Consider the following 24,796-nt stretch of genomic DNA (forward strand, 5'->3'; position numbering starts at 1 on the left):
CTTTGAGTACTGACAAAAAAGTCCCAAATAAACCATGTTTATTAAAACGTTTTTAAATGCTTACTAACAGAACTACAAAACATTTTAATTTGTCCTAACACACTGGTAAATTGTATTATTCTCCATCTTATTTGTACTGAAAGATTCAATTTTACTCCATTTCATTTGCATGCAATCATAATATTCAAAATAGAAAATGCATGGTGTAGGCAATGGTGCATAATAGATACCACCTCCTCTCCTCTCAGAAAGCATTTGCAACTATATCTTTTGTGTTATTATTTGTTGCACGTTCCAGTCATACAATGAAAGTACTTTTTGAGTTTTGTTTTTGGGATGTTGTTGGTTTTTTTTAAAGCTTCCTAAGGCACAAGAAGAGTGCTCTCTTAAGTTTCCTCCTTGGGCTGCATGATTCTGTAACCAGTTCTATGAAACACCCTCAGACTTGGTGGGTCAACATCACAGGTAGCCTGGCCAAGGCTACTTTTTCTGCTCATATATCGGCCTACAGAGCACCTGCAGCAGTAACAATGCACACATAATTTCTTTTCTGGTACCAAATCTTACTGAGATACTCTTCCCAAAGCTTTTCCACTGGTCAATATCACATTAAGCCAAATAGCTAAATCTTCTCTTCCCCAATGAGAAAGCAAAAAACAGACTGGGTACCCTCAAAGTCACTCTTTTTCCTTTCTTTTTGCCTTCAATACCACCAAATTTATTGTGCTGCTTCTGGAAAAACCCCACGATCTTACAGGTATAAACTCACTAATTTCTCCCAGCAACCCAATGTAATGGCAGTGAGATTTCCCCTGTTGTCCAGTGCTTGACAACAAAGTCGCATATCTCACTTGGAAGACTGCTGGTGAGGGAGAAAGGACAAGGAAAATGATAGAGAACAGGAAAATTAAATGCTTCTCCCAATCCCACAGCACTTCAAGAAGCCTACTGCTTCAAGTCCATTACCCCCAGGTACACCAAGTGCAGCAAGATACATGCCTGCATGCTCTGAGCAAGGACACTCTCAGAAATTTCCCCACCTCCAACCGATCTTATTTTATTCTCCAGAATCCAGTTGCTAACATTTGGAATTCCAGCACCTCTGTTAAGTACTTGTATAACTGTCATTCTCCAGCTAAAAATTGGAGAAAAAAAATCTTTTCCCTTAGCACTGCCTAGATCATCCACAGGAAACATATAGACAGTAGGGAACCATCTGCATGTCCCAGGGGTATTTCTTCATTCCAAACACTCACAAGAATGACATTTCACTGTTATAAAGTAAAAAAACCCAAGAGCAGAAACAAGGGAGGTATGGTGGAAGATACATGCCAGAACACTCAAGTGGAGGGTGGGAAGTTTAGGCAGAGGAGGTATGAAAACGAGCTCTTGGCCCACGTTACACCTTTCAAGGGCATGTCTTGCCTCTGTTTATGTCAGGCACATCTACGGGGACACACAGCCCAGGTCCTCTGCCACCATGTTGTCTTGCAGCTTACCAACGAAGCTGCCCCACCAACCCACACCTGCATACTTTACTGCCTTCATGTAACTCTTTAACTGCCTCCTGTCTTCATGTAAACTCATATTGGGGGGTAATATTTATGGACACTTTGAACATCAGCAATGCAAACGGTGCTTGTAACATGTGAAGCCAGTGCAAACAATGTAGCTGTTTTTAAACAACCACTCGACTTCTGATCATTAGAACTGCCATTAGAAGCAGCACCTTCCACACCTGCTGATGTAGGTTCAGATACAATGCTCCTACATGGTTCAGAAAATAAACAAATCTGAAAACTGTGATCCAATTTTAACTTTGCACAGAATAAAAAAAAAAAAGTTTTATGGAAAGGGTTTTATAGACACAAATATTTGCAATAAAAAAAATTCAAAGAAAACAATTTTGTTTGGATGTAAACATTCCCCTGCTGCCTTGGAAATATTGCAACAGCAACACTGCACTGAGACATTATGAAAAAGAAAGTATTCTTTACAGTAAAGAAAGAGCAACAACCACCAAAAAAGGTAAAAGTACTTACTGAATTATTTCACATTTACAAAAATGTAAAATAACATAAACATGTTCCTGCTTTTTAAATCTTCACTGCTGTTTAGCTGATTGCCCAGTAAACTGCTAAACTGCAAAGATGCCAGCTGGCTTTGATGAGAGTTCCCAGGGGAAGAAAAAAAGTGCTGGACCCAGAAGATTTTATGGATAAAAATGTGTGTCCTTTATTGGACTGGGCTGATGCATGCTGAACTTCATGAAAAGGGAAAAAGACAAACCTGAGTGCCAAACCAAGACGGGAAAAGTAACATCTAGCTTTGTGATTTCTCCAGCTGAGTTTTCTTTGCAGAAAGAACTACCAAAAGTATTCCATAGACATTATCAGTTGTTGTAGCATATGTTAAGGATATAACCTAAAAAGAAGTTTGATCACTAAGGCAACATTTCCACCAACACCTAGGCTGTTAGAACTGAGTCACATCCCTCCCCTCAATGGTTGCAACAGCCTCTGGGGCTTTTGGTTTTACCAGAGGAGTGGACAGAAAAACCTGTTGCCAATGCCACTGGCTTCTCAAAAACACAGAAGCCTTGCAGGTAGCTGGGGAGTCTCCTGTGTGCACTCCATCCAGCCTGACTTCCTTAATGCAAGACCACCACCGTCACAGAGCTACCTATACGGGGGTGAAAGGCTCTGTACATGCAGACAGGCTGGTCAGATGCTGCCTGATCCCACAGCTGGCCCTCAGAACATGTTTGCTGTGCTCACCAGATTCTTATAAAGAAGATTACCAAGTTCGCAAGATGACAGGAGACAGCAGAAGATGGGAAAGCAATGTTTTAAGCTTAAATTGGAAGTCACACTGAATAACTGTCAGGATCTTCTGAGATCAGAAGTAATGATTTTGCTCAACTGCAGATGCGACAGGCTACCCCACATGCGAAATATTCTGCTGTCATCTTACCTTTAAAGACACATCATTACGACCAAAAGTAGTAACAGCATTGAGTTTTCAAGATACTTCAAGTATCTCCAACCGAACTGCTGCACACAGGTGGAAATTAGAAACTTGAGTCTATTTCTGAGTAGAAATTTAGAAATTTGAGAAATTTAGAAATTTGAGTCTACTTCTGCTGAAGCTCAACTCTTTTTAAAAGCTTGATAAAGACTTAGGTATTTAAGTCTCAATCCTACATTGCAACACATTTTGCGCTGTCAGTCACATTGCACTGGTTTTAATTTGTTCTTTGCAACAATGTGTATCAATCCAGCACACGAAAAAGAACATCTGTGAAAAAGAATCCTATCCTGCTAGAAATCCCTAAAAATAAACTTGTCTGAAATTACTCCCCTAAAGTATATGCTCCTTAATTCTAGTCAACTGAGAGAAAACTATTTTTCCATAGGACGCGGGTCATCCTCCCAATCAAATCAATTCCCACGCATTTTACAAGTACTCCCTACTGGAAATTCCATGTCTTGGTGAAAAGCTTTGCAGCACCTTTGTAAAAATCTTCAAATTCTTCATGCTGCCTGCCATATCATGTAAATGACAGCAAGTTTAGCTTCCAATCACTAAAAAATCTACTCATAAATCAGAAGTGAACAGAAGATTTGGCACCACCCTTTCATAAGCCATCATGCTGACTCAACAAGGACGGGACATCAGGAGCTGTAAAGGTAAGATTCACTCGGTGTCAAGGACATAGGCAAACCCGTGCAGTAACTAACTGTTAAAATTTGAACAAACCTATTTAAGCCCAACCCTTTTAACGAGAAGCTAGTGTACAAGGCAGTTTCATTCAGAAGCTTACAGCGCACCAATAAGGGGGAAAGCACATATGCAACAATAAACCCCAAAGCAAGGATACACAAGTACCACAGTGAAATTACTGTGTGGCTCAAAGAGAGTGATGAAGAAGGAGAAAAACAAGGGGAGAAGGGGGAGGTCCCACATGTTGTAAAAACAGCACTGCCAATAATGTGAAATTAAAGTTTCTTTATGAAAGCAGGCAGCAAGTTTAAAGCAGCCACTGACACTGAAGAGCAAGACAAAGCTCTGGCAATTGTCTACAGCAGACAAAGCAGACAGGGTGGTCCAACCCAGCACCAGTAGCAACCAGGAAACTGGGAGGTGACAGAGTGCCAGGAAGAGCACCAGACTGTATGAAGGCTGGAGAGAGTAACAAAAAACCCAAAAAATTCTTGGCAGAAGGACTCATTAAAGAACATTAGGAAGTGTTTCAGACTCCAGCTGGGTATGCTGCTCCCAAATAGGACACAAAAAACAAAACTGTTGCTGCTTTGCTGCTCTGAGTCAGTAGGTTAAGACCCACACTTGAACAATTCATGAGGGAGACAGAAGAGACCAGTATTTGCTCATCCTTCCTCATTCCCTCCCTCTCCCACATCTCTCCCCAAATCCTGCCACTGTTACAGCACTTCCTCAGGAGGAGATGCCTGCAGTGATGGAGCAGGCATGTAGTTCATGTAGCAGTGATGGTAACAAACACAGCACAGACCAGTGAGTAACCAAGTTCTGATTTCTTAAGGCAACAGGACAAGGGAAAAATTACATGAATGATCTGATGACTGAGCTTAAGCCTCTTCTCAAAAATGAAAAGGAATTTTGAAACTTGTAATTCCATCTGTAAAAGTGCTCTATATTCTACCGTACTGAATGCAGGAATCTCAGCATTCACTTGATCGGTTTGAGTTCGGGGGCCATTAAATACTGGTATTTTAGCACAGCAGTTATTGCAGTTTTAGACAGATCAAGGCCTGATACCTATCACTGTCTAAACAAGTGGCAGATGAATAAGCTACAACTACAGTTACATTATGAAGTCTTTATGCAAAATATTGGAAGCAAATTTCAAAGGCTGTTTTCTCTTCATAGTTAAAATTTGGTTGTGCTTTACTAACTGAAAACCAAAAATTTTGTAAAAAGGTCAGGTGATAGAAAAAAGTGATTACAAAAGGGAAGTGGCAATATAAGAACAAAGGAGGAAAAACCACTAAGATTAAGAACAGCATTTGAATATAAAAATTTATTTAGGTGAAGTCACAAACAGTTTGATATCAATTTACAAACACTCCATGTTACGCATATTATTGGAACTATCGAGAAACGTAAAGGAGAGGAGATAATGGCAACTTTTTCCTGAAACAACTAAAGGCAAACCCTTACCATCATGCGTGTTACTGGATCATAGTATTACCTTGATCATAACCCCTAGTATGCAAGGAAAAAGGAAAAGAAAACAAAACACTGAGATGCAGAACGATTAAACCATGAACCAGCGAACATAATTTTCATGAACACCAGACTACAAAAGTGTAGTCTGATGCTCAGGATCTTAGGTATTCTAACAAGAATAAAAACAAAATTGTAATTTAGGTCAATTACTATAGTTGAAGAATTTTGTAATGCACAGTTGGGCTATCTGGCAATGACAGCAATGGTTAACGCATTTTTTAAAGAACAATGGAGAGGTGATACTGAGCCTCACAGAATAATTCTGTTGACAACCTGAGTTATTATAGCAAGTGTATGATACTGTTTTGAGTCAAATACACATTTATGTTGCAAATATTCTCAATGAAATGGCAAAAGTAACAGCTGTAACAAGACAAGTTATGATTTATTTTTTTTTTAAACAAATATAGTACATAAGGTTTTGAAGTGTCCGGTTGTGATCTGCAAAGATCCAGGATTGCACACAGTTTGGTCAAATGAGAAGGTTTAATCTGCACATTAAATTGGCTTTTACTTTCAAAGTAGTATTTTAGAGCAGGGTTCTCCTCCGGGAGACTGTTCCTGACCTCATTCAACCAATGTTCAATTTATTCACCTTCCTGAATCTTTGCCCTCTTTGGATAGTCTGTGACAAGTGCTGCGCTGCAGGAATTCCTGTTTTCCAGCAAACTGGCTTGCTCTGCAGGTTTGTAGTCCATTGTTACAATTGCTGATTGGGTAAAATGAATTTCCTACGTCTTCTCTAGCACAGCTTGCAACGCAACAGAAGCAGAGGTAAAAGAATGCACTAGAATACCAGAGCTCCACTTAAACACCAACGGAGTCAGGCTGTTGGCACCAATAAAAAATTCTGTATTTAACAAATCTGCAAATATTTAAGATCCAAAGTTAGTCAGTTTTATAAATAAACTCACCCAATTAGTCTGACTGCCATCCCAACTGGCCTTCTGTTTTCATGGAGTCTGGGGAAAAAAAGAGAATTGTCTGAAGTTATATATACAGACAAATCTGCAGGAATGAATATCAGCTATCCTACATACATGCCAATTACCACATTCAAACTAAAACTAGGGTTTCTCACTTTGTTCTTTCCACGTAAAGCAAAGATACAGCTCTTCACCAGTGCCTTAGAAAGGACAGATAGCTTCAGAAGACAGACACTTTGTTTACATTGACTTTTACTGTTTAACCATCTGTGGAAATGCAAAACCAGAGATACAGTCACTAAACTAAATGACACTGAAATTCCAGTCTTTGACTTAGAGGGGAAATGAAATTCAGTCATGCTGCCTAATGCTATCTGTTGAAATTACAGAACCAAAATCAGTTCAAACCAACAATCTGGAAAAGGTTTTTGTAGAACACCTCCTCTTCCTCTTGACAGCATGAATGTGGAAAAGCTTAGGTTTTGGCCAAAGTTGTAAGCCCATAAAAGGCCATTCTCTCCCATTTTAATTCTCCAATTCTTTTGCCCAAGTGTGATGTCACGTCTTATTTTACTGAAGTAGTTTTACACAACATAGTTAGAGCTTGCAAGGCACTGGGGAGGTGTGGGGGAAACACAGAAGTCACCTCCAAGAAAACATTTCCTTGCTGCTGCCTTGCCAATGATAAACTCATGCTTTATCCTAGGCCTCATTTACATTTAACAGCTGCTCAAACCCTTAGTTCAGTTAAGGACATTTTTAAGCAGTTATAAGACACTGTGCACTACCAATTAAAAACTGCTCTAATAATAGAAAAGTGGTTGTAACCACACTGAACAATTGCAAAACTTTTATTTTCTCATTGTGCTGCTAAAGCACTACTCTTTCTACAAAGATTAAACTTCCAGTATTTTTTAAGTTAGTTAAACATTTTTCCTTTACACACTTTCTGGGGGGAAAAGAAATACGTATCAATGCCACTGCTAATAATCAGTTGGGAAGTTTCCATGAAATCAAAAGGGATTGAGACCTCTGGTGCCTCAACAGACAACAGATCAAAGGTCTGCACTGACAGACCAGCTGCTGCAGAAGAAGTTACAAGAGTGGGTAACATGACAAGCTGAAGGTCCAGTCTCAGATGAGATGAAAGTTATAAGCCATTGCCCATCTGGTGCTCAACTGAGATCTGTAGGAAAACAAGAACTGAGCTGTTGTTCTTGAGAATGGAGAAATATAAACAAGATATCAGAAAAAGTTGCAGGAACATAAGAGCATCAACCACAGAAGGCCCAAGGCCAACAGGCCTGGGTTTATCTCTGTTACTGTGTGGTGTTTACTCCCTTTCTTTGTCAGCAGTTGGCCTAGTGAAGTCACTTTTAATAGGTATTAAAGTCAGGACTTGGTGTGACACACCAAACACATCCAGATGCCTTGAAAAAGGATCCTCCCTTCCCAGATCAGGCTAACAGAGTCAAACAACTTAGCCACTCTGTGCTGGCAATCCCCAGGAAGCAGAGCATCTGATAAACTAGCAAAAATTCTACAGGAATGCAAAGGTTCTTCCTACAGACCTAAAAAATCTGATTAGAAACAAATATAGCCCCTATCACAGAATCTCTACACCACCACTCAGCTAGCATGAAACTAAATGTTCAGCATTCAGCATTTTCTGTGCTGGGGATTTGGCAGATTACAGCCACCAGAGTAAGAGAAGCAGCACAACCCCTAATATAGGCAGGAAGCTCTTTGTAGCTGTGGAGCTCGGCGTCATGCCTCAGGCGGCAGAAGACCTGCCTGTGCGCACCAGGGGTTAGAGCAACTCAGTGATGCCTCTACTGAAAGCAAAAAAAAGTACATAAAATCCTCCCTTACTTTCCCTAAGCACACTCACCATCTTTTCCCACAAAACAGGTGATAACTTGTATATTACACCTCCTGAGTCCCAAACCAGGTTTGATCTTCAAATCACAGTGCATTTGCAAGATGTGGCCACTCATACTGAATTTTATCTTTATTCACATCAATTTTGCTGCCCTCCCACACAGCCTGCAACTACCCACATGCTCCCATAGTAACAGGAGAGTCTGTACGCTTTGTCTTACATACAAATAACTGTATTGATGAGAAAGTTATTTTTTTAAAGACAACTCAGAGGAAAAAAATAAAACCACATCTTTTTCTAATGTCTTCAGGAAGATGAAGTTATGTATCGGGGGAGGGAACTAGTGGAGTTCCTGTTTTCTGGTGGCCAGGGCAATAAAGGCTACAGTTATTTACTCAGCGTCCATCAGCGACCACATCTCTAACGGTGGCCAGCTGGGCACCCGTGATACCACGTCCCTATGGTCAGCACGAGCAAAGGGTCAGCGCCGTGAGACTGGAGCCGCCGACCAATGTATGGGCACCCCAACTGCCCCTTCCTGCTCTTCCCCTCCGAGGGGGCACCATGCCCAGCCAGCGGAGCGGGAAAACACGCGGCCATCGGCTCATCACACCTGGCTTTTCTCCTCCTGCTTGGGGCTCTGCGCTGGCGGGGCCGGCGGGGCCGGCGAGGGCTGTGTCTCGCCCTCAGCCCGCGAGTGCCTGGGGACAAGCGACTTGAGCGGCGCCATCCACTTCATCCACAGGTCCAGGTCGACGTCACCCCAGGGCAGAGAGGGGTTCTTCGCCGCCCGCCTCCTAAAGTCCTCGTCGTAGTTCATCCAGGAGGTGCCCCCGTAGGTGGCGTGCAGCTTGCGGATGGTGTCCAGGTACTTGAACATGGCTCCGCAGCGCGCCGGGTGCTTCTCGCACAGCACGCTGGCGTACACCAGGAAGGCTGAGACCCACTGGTCCAGCGTGTCCCCCGGGCGCGGGCCGTGCTCGGGGGCCAGCTCTGTGTGGAGCAAGGAAAAGAGGTCAATGAACTCCCCCCGCCAGATCCGCTCCTTGGTGGCCTTGGCCAGCTTGTAGCCCAGCGGCCGCCGCAGCCCCACGTAGGGGGTGGCCGGCGCCTCCGCCGCCGCCTCGCCCTGCCCCGCCGCCGCCGCCGCCGCCGCTGGGCCCCCGGCCGGGCCCGCGGCCGGGCCCGCAGCCGCGCCGCTCGCCGCTGCCGCCGCCGCCTCGGCGCAGGGGCTGGCGGCCGCCGCCGCCGCCCCCAGCGCGGCCTGGCGCTCCAGCCACCGCGGGTTCACGTAGACGGTCCGCAGGCGCGGCGCGGCCCCCGCCGCCGCCACCCGCGCCGAGCCCTCGGCGCCAGGCTGGAGGCGCAGCACGGCCAGGGCGGCCGGCGCACCCGCGGGCAGGTCGCTGCCGTCCCGCCGCGGGGCCGGCTGGGCCGCCGCCGGCACCTGCAGCAGCGAGGGCGCCGCCCAGGGCGGGGAGCCGCCCCTAGGCCCGGCCGCCGCCGCCAGCGCCTCTAGGCCCGGGAGGCCGAGCCGCGAGCCGGGCGCCACCGCGCCGAGCACCCATCGGGTCTCGGCGATGCCGGTGCGGTCCCGGGGGCTCCGCGACCTCCCCTCCTCCCGGCGGCCGGCGAGCGCCGTCCCGAGCGTCAGCGGGGCCGCGGGTCCGGCCCGGCGGCGGCGGCGGCTCCGCCGCCTCCCACGTGGCATCGGCGCGGCGGCTCCGGGCGGCGCGCGCGGCGGGGGGCGGGGCCGCGGCGGGGAGGGGCCTGGTGGGGAGGGGGCGGGACCAGATACCGAATCCCCGCCCCCGCCTGGCCCTGGCCCCGCCCCCCGAGGTTCGGCACTGCTCGTGGTGTTGCAGAGGTTTGTGCTGCTTGGCGCTGAAATGCCTGGCTTCCACGGATTTCACAGACTATTCTGAGTTGGAAGGGACCCACGAGGATCATCGAGTCCAGCTCTTAAGTGAATGGCTCGTACGGGGATTGAACCCGCGATTTTGGTGTTATTAGCACCATGCTCTAACCATAGAGCGCATAATACTCTTTCTCTAAGAAAATAAACCCCAAAACTATATAGCGTATATATATGAACGCTATATATATATATATCTACACTATTCATGTATATGTAGTTATATGTACTATACACTAATATATATGCTACTGTATTGTAGGTACACAATAGCGTCCCTGTTTTCATGATTGTTGCTTCAGTAGGGTTTCAAGTTACAGCATTCTATCACTTTTCCCTTCCAGTATAAATAAGTACATTTTTCTCTTTATAGAATTTTATTTTTTTTCCTTGTGTGCTATCACAGCGATTCAGCTGTCCTAGCTAAGCATTGAGCAGCCAATCTGGGCAAACACTTGCCCAGACTCCTCTGGGTGTCTCAGTGACTGACCTGCAGAGTCCTATGCCAGGTAAGAAACAGGAGAGGACTTCATGGGAGATGCAGCCCTGTGGGCAATTTCCTTCCTAGTCACATCCAAACACTTTCTACCACACAGCCATCTATGTCTTACTGAGGTCACTGTCAAAACACATGGTAGCCTCTGCAGAAACAGGACCAGGCCATCACAGTACTTGGTCACCAGCTGGGTGAAGGTCAAACACCACTGGAGCCAAAGAAAGGTGCTGGCTCCTTGTGTGGACTTATGCACCCATTCCCCAGCTGCTTCCACAAACACTTGTGTAGGGCTTTCTCTTTTGGACAATCAGTCTTGAATGCTGTGCCGAAATGTCTGTAGATCAATTCCACTGCAATATAGACAAAAGTTCTGTAAAAAATGTAGCAGATATTTCATCTTAATGGAAAAACTGGAAGAGATAAATTTTAGATAAAAGTCTTTCTGTTAAAAAAATCAAATCTCAAGAATGACAAAGTTAGAAATCCTTCTGTAAGAAAACAGTAAGGTAGAAGTGTGGCTTTGGGGTTTTTTTAATATTTAATAAATTCTAAAGAAATAATAAGAAAACAAAATTCTCCTGTTTTCTGATTCACCCTTGTTTTCAGAGATTTATTCAGAAATCTGAACAGATTTTGTTTAATTCTTGAGATGAATACACTCTTATTTTGTTAAGGAATTTGTTTTTTAAAGTGCAACCAAAACAGGTGGCAGTATTTCCTTCTAATTTCACTTTACTGGGGCATTAATAAAACCAGATTGTTAAAATAACTCTAGGACCATAACTTCTCTAAAACTTGCCCATGCAGCAGGCTTGCTATTAAGTCAGGTGATAGGCATTTATACAAAATCTCTAAAATTTTCTGAAGGTTAAGGTTTTGTTGACTTTAGTCCAAAATTAATATTTGGTTAGAACCAGAGAGTTGTTCAAGTTGGAGGGAACCTCGAGTGGTCTCTAGTCCAACCTCCTGCTCACAGCAGGGTAAAAACTAAACTAAGACAAGGTTGTTCAGTGCCTTTTTCAGTCAGGTCTTGAACACCACCAATGATGGGGATTCCACAACCTGTTCCAGTGCTTAATAATCCTCAGTGACATTTTTTTCCTTACACGAAGTTCTCTGTCTATTTTTGACTACTGTCTGTTACCCACTCACTCTGAATTTCAGTACAGAGCCTGGCTTCAATTTCTTTATGACTCCCTCGCAGGAACTGGAAGGCTGTTACTAGGTTCCCCTTTCCCCAGGATGAACAAGTCCAGCTTTCCTGGCATATCCTCACAGGGCAAATATTCCAGCTTCAAACTGTCTTGGTGGCCCTCCAAGCTGAAGTTTATTAAAGTCCTCCTTAATTGTAGTCACACAAACTAGACTGTTCCATACGAGATCTGTCGAATGCTGTATAAAAGCAAATAATCACCTCCCTTGGTCTATTGACTATGTTTCTTTTGATGCAGCCCAGGATTCTCTTAGCCTTCATCCTTGCAAGGGCTTCGTGCTCCATCATGTTTGGCTGTTGACCATCAGAGCACCTGAGCTCCTTCCCATCAGAGTTGCTCCCCAGCCCATAGAAATGCAGGGGTAAGTCCACACCAAATGCACTTGTCCTCACTGACTTTTATAAGATCCCTGTTTTCACATTCATCTGGCCTGTCTAAGCCCCTCTGAATGGCAGCCCTTCCCTGGAGCATGTTGACTATATGCTTTAATTTGATGTTGTCCACAAACTGGATGAAAGTGCACTCTGAGTCCTCCTCTGGGCTATTGATATGGATATGAAACAGGACACGAATCAATACAGACTTATGAAGAACTGCACTTGTAACCAGCTTCCCTGTAGAGTATGAACCATTACTCACTATGATTCAATCAGTTTTTCTCTCTGTCTCAGAAAGGAAGCTGTGGGAGATTGTGCCAAAAGCCTCCTATCCACTGCTCTCCCATCATCCACAGATCAAGGCAGGTGATCAGGTTAGTTACATATAATTTAACCTTGGTAAATCTATGCTAGGTCTTTCAGTTCCTTGACTGCTATTGCAAACTTATGGTTGCAATGACTGGTGTTACACAAACAGCTTTGCTTTGTAAGAGAAAGAAGGGCTGACAACCAATATGAGATCAATTAGTACTGTCTCACTATTCCTCTGCAGATATGGCTGCACAGCTGGTATCTTATGTCTGGAGGTTACCACTACAGTTTGGGGACTAGGGCTATCTTATTGTCCTGTGCTTGTACCATGCCCACTTGAGCCCCTGAGCCTAGCTGCAGGGTGGTGCTGCCAGGTCTCACAATAATGCAGTTCATAATAATGCAGTGATAAGGAACAGAAACTTTAAAAATAATCAGTAAGTGCTTTTATTGCTGTTTCTCCTGAAAGACGCAGAGAGAAGCTAAGACAGGTAGTGAAGTTGTCTACACGAAGCATCTCTATACGTATGTTGCATTTACTCTTTGAATTTCAGCTGTGATGCTCCAGGTCTATATCTCATGAAAACTATAATTTTTCATGGGGGCTTTCATGAAGAAAACCAGCTGTGCAGTAGTCATACCTGGACTGAAGCAGGTGGAAATAAGAATGCTTTGCTCCCACCTCATTTAAGTAGTTACTTGTAAAGTGATGTATGCTCCTAACTATGCACTTATCTGATTGTTTCAGACTCCTTTCACAGTTTGTGTGTGCAGTGTGTAACGATCCGAGTTGGCACTTGGAGGTTTGCCCACTGGCAGCTGGTTGTGCCCAAGAGCATCAGCTCTGCAGAGTCGGCAAATCTACCTCACAGAGAATGGCATAAACAGTTTTTGGTGGATTTTGGATGCAGGTGTGACCGTCCTCTCTACTCAAGTGATGAGCTCCTTATAACTCTGAATTTCCCTCTCTGCCTTTTTCCTCACGTCTTCCTGTCCCTTTATGGTCCCATGATGTGTTTGTAGAGGACAAAAGAAGCAAATACTTGGAGCCACACATCTGTATAGTTGTACTGCAGATGGGTCCTCTCAACCAAATTGCTACCATGGGCACAGAACTGCAGAAACAAACACGGTTTATTGTTTTACGCTTCAGACCTTCTTCGTAGTCTCAGGCATGAGACCTTATTGAAGGCATTAATGAGGAGGCAAAACGAAGCTTTAAACAGAAACAGCTGCAACCTTAGCTGTGGAGGAACTTGGAATTAGGCAATAGCACAGCTTATTAAAATAAGGGGGAAAAGCTACTTTGTAGACAAAAAGAAAAAGAAAAAAAAAGAAAAAAAAAGAAAAAAGAATCCCATTTGGAAACATTACCTAAAACCAGAACACCTTCCTTTGAAAGTGGATGGGCTCTTGTGCTGTTGCTCTTTATGAAATTTAAACAGCACCACACAGGACGGAATTGTCTACTCCCTCTATTGATAAAACTAGAAAGTGCTGCCATGGACCACTTACCTGCACAGGCTCCAGGATATCAGGGAGAACAACACAACCCTGCACTAGGGTTTGAAGAGAAAATGCAGAATGAGGAGAAATTAATAACCCTTTTGTTGTGCTCAAGCACTTTTCTTTTCAAAATAGCCTTTTTCCAAGGAAGTTTTTTAAGAGTTGCCTGCAACACTTTTGGGGAGACTGTGGAGCTGGTGGGTTTTCAAGTCAAAAGAAGGATGCTTAGGCCCCATGGAGTCAGCAGTCTAACAGTGAGTTTATCTGAGACAGGGGAGATTCAAGACTTGCACAGGAGTTTTTAGCTAGTCTGTCCTTAGGCATCTTCCACGCACTCTCATTAGAAAGTATAGGTGTGGAAGAAAAACAGAATTCGGTTCTGTGTTTTGATTTCCATCTCGAAAGATATGATGGCTGTAGTCTTCACTGACAGAAGAGCAACCGAACTGAACCTACCCATGAAGCTAATGGTTACTTAATAAAGTTAAAACATTAAGTAAATTATGGTGTATGGGTCCAGAAAGAACCTGAGAAGCATTGCTGTTGAACTGCTTCCAGTGAGGGGAGGATTGTAATATTCCCAGTTGGAGTCAGGGCAGGAGTCAGACTCTACAGGGAGTCTGAGGGACTGTTTCCTTCACTCCAGGTGGGTAAGGAGCTGTCTGGCTGCCTTCATGGTGTTGCATGGTATTGTTCTTCTGTGTGCATTCTATTTCTTAATTTCTTTACAGTTTTGCCTTTTCCAGGTTTGTTCTGTTTTTCTGGTAAAAGTTTCCTTGCCTATGCTTGGAGATAGAGAACAGTAAAAGGCTCAATGGGAGATCAAGCATGTCCAGTCACTTGTCCTGAGAAGGCTTAGCTTCATTGGTCACACTCTCTTTTTACAGGTCTTAGGTGACCCATGCTGCCTGTCGGACACGTGTTTTGGCAGGGATGGAAAGAGAGACACGGGCCAGAAGAAGGTCCCGTCCCGTGTGCTGCACACTGCGAGCACCCTGCCTACTGCTGTGGGTTTTTCCTGAAGTCTTCAGCTCTCTCTGCGGCACAACCGGGGCAGACGGGAGGGTCCCAGAACCTTCAGCCCAGGAGGGAGGGCGACGCGGCGCTGGTCTCAGAAAGGTCAGACCGGGGCTTTCCCCGGCTGCGCCTCGGGAACGATCGCTCCCAAAAACAACCGTCCGCCGCTACGCGATCCCTCCCCAAAACGGAACCACCCCATGCCGGTGCGGCAGCGCCGGGACCCGCAGCTCCGGCGTGGGCGTCCGGCGGCGGCACAGGGGCGCGGGCGGCACTGGGACGGGCTCTCCCCGCTCCGGGGGGTGCAGACGGGTCCCGCCACCGCCGGGGTGCCTGTGCGGGGTGGGCGGCCCGGGCTCCCGTGCGCATCACGGCCGAGGGGGGAGTGACTCTAGCAGCCCGCGGCGAGCCCAGATAAAAGTTCCGCTGCTGCCGTCTCCCCTCCCCTTTTCTCTCGTAACTTTGTTTTTTTTTTTCTCTCCCTCCCTCTCCCTCTCAGCAAAGTGACCGCGGCGGCGGCAGCCCCGGAGCAGCCCCAGCGCCGGACGCCGCCATGAGCCCCGCGATGCCGCCGTCGGGCCGCGCCGCCGGGGGCTGAGCCCGGGCGTGGGGGCCGCCCCCAGAGCCCCTCCGCGGCGGGCGCTGGAGGCAGAGGCAGCGAGAGCCCAGGCGGGACCCCCGACTGCCCCGCCGTGCCCGGGGCAGCGCCCGCCGCGATGTCGGCGCAGAGCCTGCTGAGCAGCGTCTTCTCCTGCTCCTCCTCGGCCGCCGCCGCCCCCGCCGCCGCCAAGAGCCTCTCCAAGCGGAGGCTCCGCCAGACGCGCAGCCTCGACCCCGCCATCATCGGCGGCGGGCGGGAGGACGGCGAGGGCGCGGGGCGGGCGCCGCGGGCGCGGGGGGCCGGCAGCCCCCTCGGGGAGCGCTGCGGTCCCCGGGGCGCCCCGCCGCCACACGGCGCCTCCTTCTCCACCCCCAGCACCCCGCTGGAGCGGTCGCCGCCGGGCAGCGCGGTCTTCGACGAGGAGACCCTCCGCGGGAAGCGGAGCCCCGGCTGCGAGCTGCCCTTCCTTGCGCGCACCCCGTCGGCCCTGGCGCTGAGCGGCCCCGCCAACAGCATCTTCTCCTCGCCCCGGCGCTGGCTGCAACAGAGGAAGGGGCCGCCCGAGCCTCGCTCCGCCGCCTACGTCGTGTGGAAGTCCGAGGTAGGCACGCCCGCCCCCGGGGACGGGCACCCCCCGCGCCGCCCTCGCCCCCGCCGCCCGCCCGGGGAAGCCAGCGGCTCCCGCCCGGTGGTGCCAGCGGCTCCCGCCCGGTGGTGGGGACACGGCGCGATGGGGCCGTCGAGGCCGCCGTGGATGTTATTGCCGGGAGCCGGCATCCGCGGCCGTGAAGGGTCAGGTGTTTGAGGTTCCCTCGACGGACTCCATGTGTAGTTGTCTCAGGCCTGTAAAACCTTCCCCTCCCAGTTTCACACCTCTTAAACTGAAGTATGTGATGGTTTCTAACAAGATAGACAAATTATTTTTAATGTGCACACCCAGTGAGCTGTGATTTATTTGACAACGCACATGTGTCAAAACCACATGAGAAGCAGTTGTATTCCAAGACAAATCCAACTCTACAACGCAAATATTTATTTGTTTAACTTGGATGTCGTTGATGTTGGGCTGCAGATACCATACCATGTGGATAAATGTATTCAGAGAATGTGGCATTGTTTCTTGGTAGCGATTGCTCGGTGAGTTGGTTATGCCCTTTGTAGCAGTAGAAGAATAATTTTTTTTGTTCTAAGGAATTCTCCATCCTGTCCATGGTGATGAGGTTTCCCGCTTAACTGTTTAGTAGTGCCTCCTGGAGCACTGGGATCAGAAGGCAGCCTTTTTCTTTTTTTTTCCATTTCCAAAGATGTGTGTATTATAAACAGCCAGTAATAAGCAGCAATAAGACACCCCCATTGTTCCAGTGGGATGCGGAAGCCCTTGAAAAATTATTACCTTACACAGTGATCTGGGATCAAACTAGGCACCATGATGGCACAAAATATAGTTTTTAAGGGAAAATGCTGCCTCTCACCCTGCATGAGCTCCTATATTCTCCTGTTTGCTTGGAGTATAAAAGTTGTCAATGTCTGCAAGTTGGGATGGAATGTCAACCTGTGGGTGGTGACTTCAGGCAAGAGGCTGGGTAATGTTTAAAGAGGCAGTAAAGTTTTTTTGCGGTTTTGAAAAATGGATTATTAAGTCTTGTGATTAGGAGTTACTCTTAGCAATATTTCATCTTGATGCTTAAGATAGTTAAAAATTCATTATTTCAAAGAACTTTGTGGGAATTGCAGCATCAGTGGCAAAAAACCTCCAGTGGACAGTGAGACAGTAGGTGGTCACACTAATGAAGGGTGAGTTTGCTGCTTATCCACTTATGATTTGATAAGGTACATAAAAAGGATAAGATACTTAAGATTTCCTGTGCAGGGTTTCCTGACTGAATCCAAGACTCAGAATGGTCTCTGATCTCTAAATCTAAGCAAGTCTCCCTGTTTTCACTGAATCCACATGAAGCTGGTGGACATTTGGGGCATTTTTATCAGATCCGTATGTTGTCACACCACATAGCACAGCACATCTTTGACAGCAAATTTAAAAGTATTGGTTTTTTTCTTAATTTGGCATGTGAATTTAGCATTTTTAAATAGCCAAACCTCTTTTGGGAGGGGCATATTATATTACTAATAACTCTAATACCGTATAGTGATACAATTTATAGTTACATTTGATGTTACTGTTCTCTCACAAATTGTTGTTTATGTGGCATTTGAACCTGAGTATCTTTCATACAGTTAAGAATGGATGTTTAACAAAGTGTGGTTTTGTATTTTGAAGGCACCTTTGCTATGGGTGGAGCCTGATTTTTCGAGTAACTGAAACGTATGTGTGGTGTAGTTTAAAAAAAATCATTTTTACATTAGGAAAAAAGTAACCTCAGCAGGTGATTTTGTTGTGAGAGAACAATTTTGGCAAGGTTTGAGCTCAGTGCTGTCAGGACAAGCAAGTATCCACATCTCTGTTGTGTCCCCTTGTCCGAGTGGGGCGGATGACTGGGCCACCCCTTTCCATGAGCCCTCAGTTGGGCACAAGTGTCATCGCTGTCACTGTGCCAGCAGTCCCAGCAGTGGAGCTGCCAGGTGGGAGCAGGGTGTGCAGCACCTGAATCTTGGCTCCCCCAGTGGGTCGATTTCATCACTGTGAATGGTGTCACTGTGTGTCAGTTGTCATATATCCAGATACCTGCTAGTTTCAGAGTTCCTATTTTTGAGACATTATACAGATATTAACTTAGTTAATCAGCAAAGACATGTACACATTATTTAATCTGTGTTTTAGGGAAACTGCACATACATAATTTTGATCTTATTCCCTCTCTTATTTCAGGCATGTATCCTAATGGTCATTCAGTTTGTTCTTATAATAAAATAGCATTATTAATACTCCTTTATTTATTTTTAAATTTTTTTTATTCCTTCCCATTTGGTCTTTATTGGAAAAGGTCTTGTTCAGTTTTTAGGAAGTGAAGGATTTTTTAGTCTCTGGAGCTTTACCTTGGCTATGGGAAAGCTAGTATGCTCAAGGAGGTGAAAAAACCACATTTTATTGGGTGAAAAGGAAATAACTGTTTATAATATTGTAAGTTTAAAAGGTCCCATTATTCAAATTATTGCATTCTCAGTAGGAAATCTGTAGTTCCATTTTTTTTTTCAACTTAGAAAATGAAATACATTGCAATAGTAATTTTACTTGACTGTAAAAGACAACTGAAAAAGACTGCCAAATGAAAAAGTACATTGAAAATTTTGATTGGTGTACTTAAAAATTCCCATCCTACTAGCTGGGAATAAAAGAATGCTCATTGCAAAGTCTGTTTTCTTTATCTTTATTCCAATACCCTCAGTATAATCTCACTTTTTTGAAAATATTTCTCTAGAGCCACTGTACAAGCAACAGGTTTATGTGCTAGGAGATATATGTGATAATTATTTTCTTCCCCAGTATGTTAATCTCTAAAGCAGTACAGGGAAGTAAAAATGCCATGGAGATTTCCTCTTCAGAACCCCCTCAAAATTATAACTTCTGGGAAGGACCTCCTCCTCCTGTCCCAGGCTGGATCCGTGTAGTGGCATCTAGAGGGATGAGGTGAAGAAGGGGTTTACAGCCTGTGCTCTGTGAATCCTGCCCTGGGACAGCCAGTGCCTTGGGGCTGTGGAGGTAGGGGCACCTGGCACAGCTCTAGTCAGGTTTTAAAGGATGCCCGTCCTGCTGATCTGCAATTTCTGTATATGAGGCCAAAATGTCCGTAATAGCTTTGATATGAGGCCAGGAGAATAATGGATTGTTTATTTTGCCTTTTTTTGATTGTAGTTCTTTGACTTAAGCATTTTATAACACAAGCCTGTCTGCTGGACTATAGAGAGAAAGGTTGGTGCTCACTTTGTTCCACCATTCATAAATAATTTTTAATGTAATGGCGGAGTGCAGAGGGGATTTCCATTTTCAGCAGCAAGTCACACCTAAATGTGTTAGGCCTGTGTTCTTGGATCCACAGACTTTTGAATGTGAAGCAATATGTGACAAATGTGTCTCTGACTACATACCACACCAGAGTGATCTGGCTCTTTATTGACATGTAGTTTGTTTTGCAAGAATATTTTACATCTGTAAAGATTATTTTTGGTAGAGCTTTACTCTGCTGACAAGCATTCTTTCACCTTTTTAATATCTGCTCATGTATAAGCTGCTTAAATAAAAAGACCTTTTCCTGTATCTGTGGAAATCAGTGACAACATTTCCAGTGGTTTCAGCCGTGCAAAGCCAAGGGAGATTTTTAAGAAGGGAAAAAAGCATTTATCCTCTATTCCCACCTGACCTCAGCTGTCCTTTTAAGCCATTTCCCTTAAAGAAAATTCACTTTCAGTTAAAAAATTGTCTTACTATGCTTTCATTAAGTGTCTCATGTTTAAATGACTCTCTGAGTAAACTAAATATCATGGGAACAGGTGATAAAAATATCTAGAGATACCTTAATGCCTTGATTCTACCAAAATTTAGACATACATTTATGCTGACATATGTGAGTGGTCCTGTACAGGTTAAGGTTGTGAGTGTTTTGTAATGACTGATGGAAATATGTTTGCTGGGTGAAAAGTTCAGAATAGCTCAAAATAAATCTATCTGTGTGCATTCTCAAGTTGTGTTAATTCTTCTGCTTATTTTTCTGTCGTAGATGATAAACCAAATCTACACACTTAAACTTAAATGGCCTGATTATTTTGCTGTCATACTATGTTACTGACTAATTAAATATTACCATATCCAACTGCTGCTTTAAACTAGCAGTAGCATAACATCTGCAGCCTTTCCACCTGCATGTCTGGCCCCTGGGAAGCAGGAGGCAGCATCCTTAGTTTGCAGCTTTCTTCTCAGCGAAGTTGGGTTGCTGCATGTGATTTGCTAAGCCCTTCCTGACCTCTTCCTCCTCCTGACTCAGCCTGCAACTGACCTGCTCACTCACCCAGGATGGCTTTCTGTTGAGCACATCTGGGCAAGTTCTCTGTAGTGTGGGAGGGAAGGTTACTCTGGTTCCTCACCAGATGTTGGGAGAGAAGACAGGAGTTGTCCAGGTGTCTCCTGCACTGCTGGCTGGCCAAGCTGTGACTAGCTGCAAGGATGTTGGAGATGCTAATCTGCACTGTCAGAACGACACAAGTTTAACCAAATTATTTTACAGTGTGGCCATCGAAAGTAGTGAACACTCACAGTACGGCTTTCAGTGGATAGGTGAGGGAGGTGAGTTCTGATAAATTCACTTGCTTGATACTTTAAGAGTTTAAATCCATTTGGAACGTGGTGTTTGAGTCTCTCTTTCCTTGTAGCAAGGTGGAGGTCAGCCTCTTCTCCCAGGCAGCTTGTGACAGGACAAGAGGAAACAGCCTTGTGGGTTGAGGTGGCTGAGTTCTTGGTAGCGGTGTCGGGGGACTACATAGAGTGGCTTTGGTTAGAAGCTGCTAGAAGTTCCCCCCCCCAGTGAAGCCAGTGATAGCTGGCTACAGGAGGGACTTCCTGCTGCTTCCCAAGGGAGAGCCAATAATTACACCTCTGTGATAACATATTTAAGGACAAGCTTGTTGCGCAGAAGAATTCGAGCCGGGGAGAGCTGACTGAGAACCACCTGAAGCTCCTGGGTGGCCCTGCTGCGGGGGTGGGGGTGTGCAGCAGCCTGGTCTGGGCCTCTCAGCATGTAGCCCGGAGCAGGCGGTGGTGCCCCGGCCGAGCCGCCCATGCTGCTCTCTTGCAGTGCCGGCCAACCGAAGCGGCGACCCCTGCAAAGGGGCGGCCGGGGCCGGGCCCAGGGCATGTGGCCCCACGGAGAGCGGCCCCGCAGCCCCCCGGGCCTGTCCTGCTAGCAGCCCATGCTGGAGCAGGTGGATGCATAGAAGAAGGCTGTTACCCTCCGTGGAAGGCCCAGGATGGAGCGGAGTCCTTCAAGAGACTTGTGGCCCGTGGAGGGGAAAATCCACACCGGGGCAGGTTATTCCCGGATAGGACTCATGGCCCTGTGGGGGATCCACATCAGTACAGCTCACCCTATAAAGGACTGCATCCTATGAAGGACCACTGGGGTACAGAGACCCCCTGCACCCCAGGGAGGAATGACCCTTGGGATGGCAGATTTGGAAGACCTGCAGCCCGAGGGGTGGACCCACGTTGGAGAGGTCCATCAAGGACTACTACCCGTGGGAGGGACCCCACAGAACAGGGGAAGGACTCAGAGCTGTGGGCCCCCCCTGTAACCCGTGGTGAGGACCATGGTGGAGCAGGCTGTCCCCCTGCAGCCCATGAAAGAGTGACCTATGGGACAGCAGAGTTGGAAGACCTGTTGCCCAAGGGGTGGACTTGTCTCCCCGCAGCAGTGTGGGGAGAAGGGAGAACATGGAAGGAAGGAGGGGTGAGTGGAAAGTGTGTTTAAGGCTATTTTATTTCTCACTCTTTAGATCTTACCCTGTTAGTAATAAATTTTAGTATTAACCCCATGTTGAGTCTGTTTTGCCTGTGTGACCTCTCCCAGCTCAGAGCAACTTTAGTTGGTGCCTAGAATCCGGCCAAGGTCAATGCACGACAACTACATTAGTGGAGGTTCATGTGGTCATTAAGTGTGAGCACAGTGTCTGTTATCCTTAAGCACCTTGATACCTAACCCAGAGATTTTGCTATATGAATAGAAGAGGGATTGGAACATACTCCCTTGCAGAGCTCTGATTAACTGTCCTGGAAGCAAAATGAGGATCTAGCATGTTTAAATGGCTTTTTGTCACCTTTCTCTTCCTCCAAACATTAAAAAAACTGGATACTCCCCCATCCTCCAATACTGCTAACTTGCATTTTTCACTTTCACGGGGGCTTTTTGATGAGATGTGTGAGAACTGTATTTCGGAAGATTTTTGGGTTTTTTTAAAGTAAAATACTGTGTGTTGGTATTTACCACTGAATTGACACACAATTAGTTTCAGCCTAAGTCTGCCTCATTCAATGCTGTAAAAGTTGTATAACTGCAGAATCTGGTGGGCAGAAAAGTCGTGGGTCTCTTATGGGAAGAATGCCATTAAAAGTAACTAAATATATTCAACATTTCTGATTTTGGCAAATGCACTCTTCCCATTCCCAACTAAATTACGTCTGAAGACATTGGATGAAAATATGGGGGTTGACAGCTAGGACAGACAGAATTCCCCAAGTGAGCATTGCTTAAGTAATGGGAAAGGAACTTGTGAAAATAATAAAAATGAGACTGAAAAGTAATTTTGAGCAGCCTCTAAAATATCCACAATCCAGACTGCTGTATTGACTTCATGATGGAATTGCAGCATAGTTAGTTAGTTTTGCAGACTCTCTTGTATGACAAGAACTGCAGCTGTGACAGTTTGCAGGTGGAGAACATTTCAGAAGTCTCTTTTCACTCTTCTGCAGTGCTGTAGCTATATAAATGTGTAGATATTAAGCCTGTTTTGGGGTGATTTTTTTTCCTTCTAGATGTGAATATCATAACTGAAACCAGCCGGGAGTTCTGTGCAAATATGGCTGAACACTCCTGACATAGTAGTAACTAGATCATATCAGTGTCAGAGTTGCAGACTTGAAATCTTAATGTAAAAATGCACTAAAAATGAAAGCTAAAATGGCAGTTGTATCTTAGTCTCTTTAAACATGATATAATGCTGTTCATATTTGATTCTCTGGCTATGTCTCATAGTGTTTGAGAGCATAAGGGTCACTGGAATTAAGCTAATGTTTTAAAATGTAGCTTTTGTACATTCTGTGTTACACTGGTTGTTAACTGAACCAGGTGTCTGGATTGTGGGAGAAGAGGCCAAATATTCCATTCAGCTTATGGAAACTGGAAGGGGAGCAGTAAGGAGGTGAGTGCAAGGTTCAGACTTCACTGGAATTTGACATTGCAACTCATTGTCCAGTTTTGCAAGGTACTGAGCTTTCAGACTTCAGTCTAACAGAGTACTCAAATGTGTGCTTTTCTTTTGGCTGGTGAAGACTACTAATCAAACCAGAGTATCGAGAAGAAAGCAAAGCCTTGAGTCACCATTTAGCCCTAGGAATTTTACTTTCTTTACCTCTCTTTAAAACTTTTGTATCTATTATTTTGTACAGATTTTTAATCTGTGCTTGTTCAAAACAATTTCTATTATTTTTTTAATCTGTTCTTATCCTGTAGCAATAATACATATCAATGGAAATGTATGTGGAGGCTTTCTGGTTGAGTTTTAGTTTTTCCTAGATGTGTACAGATTGGCTATTTCAAGCTACATGTTTTTTCCACTCCAGTTGTCAGCTAAGAATTATTAAATCCCTGGGAGACTTGAGAGTGTTTTTGAAGGATTTGATGAGCTTCCAGTGCTTGACACTTGCCACATTGTTGTGCTGGAACCAGATGCTGGGTACCACATGTTCGTGTTTTTGGACCTAAGTAGATTAGGTACTGTGTCTCTGGATAGTAAAACCAAATATTAGTTTCCCACCCTAAAGCTGTCATCCCTGGGTCATCATCCTCACAGTCCTGGCTATGGGAACAGCTTGCATCAGCATCCCAAGTTGTGAAACAAGAGCAGTCTTTTCTGGTTCTTCCTATTTCATCTCTTTTGTGTCCTCTCAAAGAAAAGATCTTCTGACTTATAATATTTATCCATGAGAACTCTTCGTAAGGTCAAAAAGAGATTTTTGAGCATTGCCTTAGTGAGGATGCATGTGAGCACTCAGTCCAATGCAGAAACTCTCCTGGTGGCTGCTGAGAACTTGCTTTTCTTTTTTCTCCCTGTTACTTTCTAAGTCCTTTTCCACACACTTGAACCCTTTTAGTTTGGGCTTGTCTTTTATCCATGTCTAGTACTCCTTGTTTTGTGTATCTTCAGTTATCCTCCATGCCAGATGTTAAAAAGGAAGATACGTGTCTTCTTGCTTTGATCACCTGAAATTCACTTGAAAAGCAGCTGCTTTACTGTAGCTGTAGCCTATTATTTGGATTGGCCAAGTTAAATTTTAGTGAGTACTTTTGTTCTTATAAATGGACAGACTGGTTTTCAGGAGGAAAGTACAAAGCATGTTACTGGCCTTGCTAACAAATGAAAGATTCCTTTTGTTTTTGTTTTTGCTTTTTTTTTCAGTGCAGTTAAGATTACTTTTGCACTGTCTTGGAGTTAGGCTTCTCGAAAGGACTGGCTTCCTGGATTTGCTTTTCAGTGGTGGAACTGTACCTCTGCTGAACATCTATAACTAATGTTGCAAGAGGAAGACTAATACAAATTTTCCATTTCTATTTTCAAGTT

General features: G+C 45.2%; 2 protein-coding genes across 4 annotated transcripts in view; one reads left to right on the forward strand and one right to left on the reverse strand.

The window, feature by feature from the left end:
- Positions 1-346: 346 nt before the first annotated feature.
- Positions 347-9,788, reverse strand: LOC116781932 (transcription initiation factor TFIID subunit 4-like). Of its 3 annotated transcripts, none has more exons than XR_004355026.1 (3): positions 8,301-9,788; positions 6,183-6,230; positions 347-6,096 (listed from the first exon to the last, which is right to left on the reverse strand). XR_004355026.1 is itself a non-coding variant. In XM_032677757.1 (3 exons), the coding sequence occupies exons 1-2, from the start codon at positions 9,785-9,787 to the stop codon at positions 6,222-6,224; spliced, it is 1,107 nt and encodes a 368-aa protein (XP_032533648.1). In that variant the 5' UTR covers position 9,788; the 3' UTR covers positions 347-6,096; positions 6,183-6,221. The 3 variants fall into 3 exon arrangements, 1 of the variants encoding a protein (XP_032533648.1); XR_004355025.1 differs by having other exon boundaries at positions 8,086-9,788; XM_032677757.1 differs by having other exon boundaries at positions 8,690-9,788.
- A 5,835-nt stretch (positions 9,789-15,623) lies between these two features.
- The window catches only part of ARHGAP6 (Rho GTPase activating protein 6), a 322,836-nt gene continuing 313,663 nt past the window's right edge, over positions 15,624-24,796 (forward strand). The window contains exon 1 of the mRNA XM_032679819.1: positions 15,624-16,115. Within this exon, the coding sequence (XP_032535710.1) occupies positions 15,630-16,115 (486 nt within the window). The 5' untranslated portion in view covers positions 15,624-15,629. The remainder of the gene's footprint in view (positions 16,116-24,796) is intronic.

The sequence above is a fragment of the Chiroxiphia lanceolata genome, chromosome 2 (assembly GCF_009829145.1).
Source record: "Chiroxiphia lanceolata isolate bChiLan1 chromosome 2, bChiLan1.pri, whole genome shotgun sequence".
NCBI lineage: Eukaryota > Metazoa > Chordata > Aves > Passeriformes > Pipridae > Chiroxiphia > Chiroxiphia lanceolata.

Bases quoted from the DNA above. Each gene is read 5' to 3' on its own strand.
- LOC116781932 (XM_032677757.1), bottom strand. From the start codon at position 9,787: ATGCCACGTGGGAGGCGGCGGAGCCGCCGCCGCCGCCGGGCCGGACCC.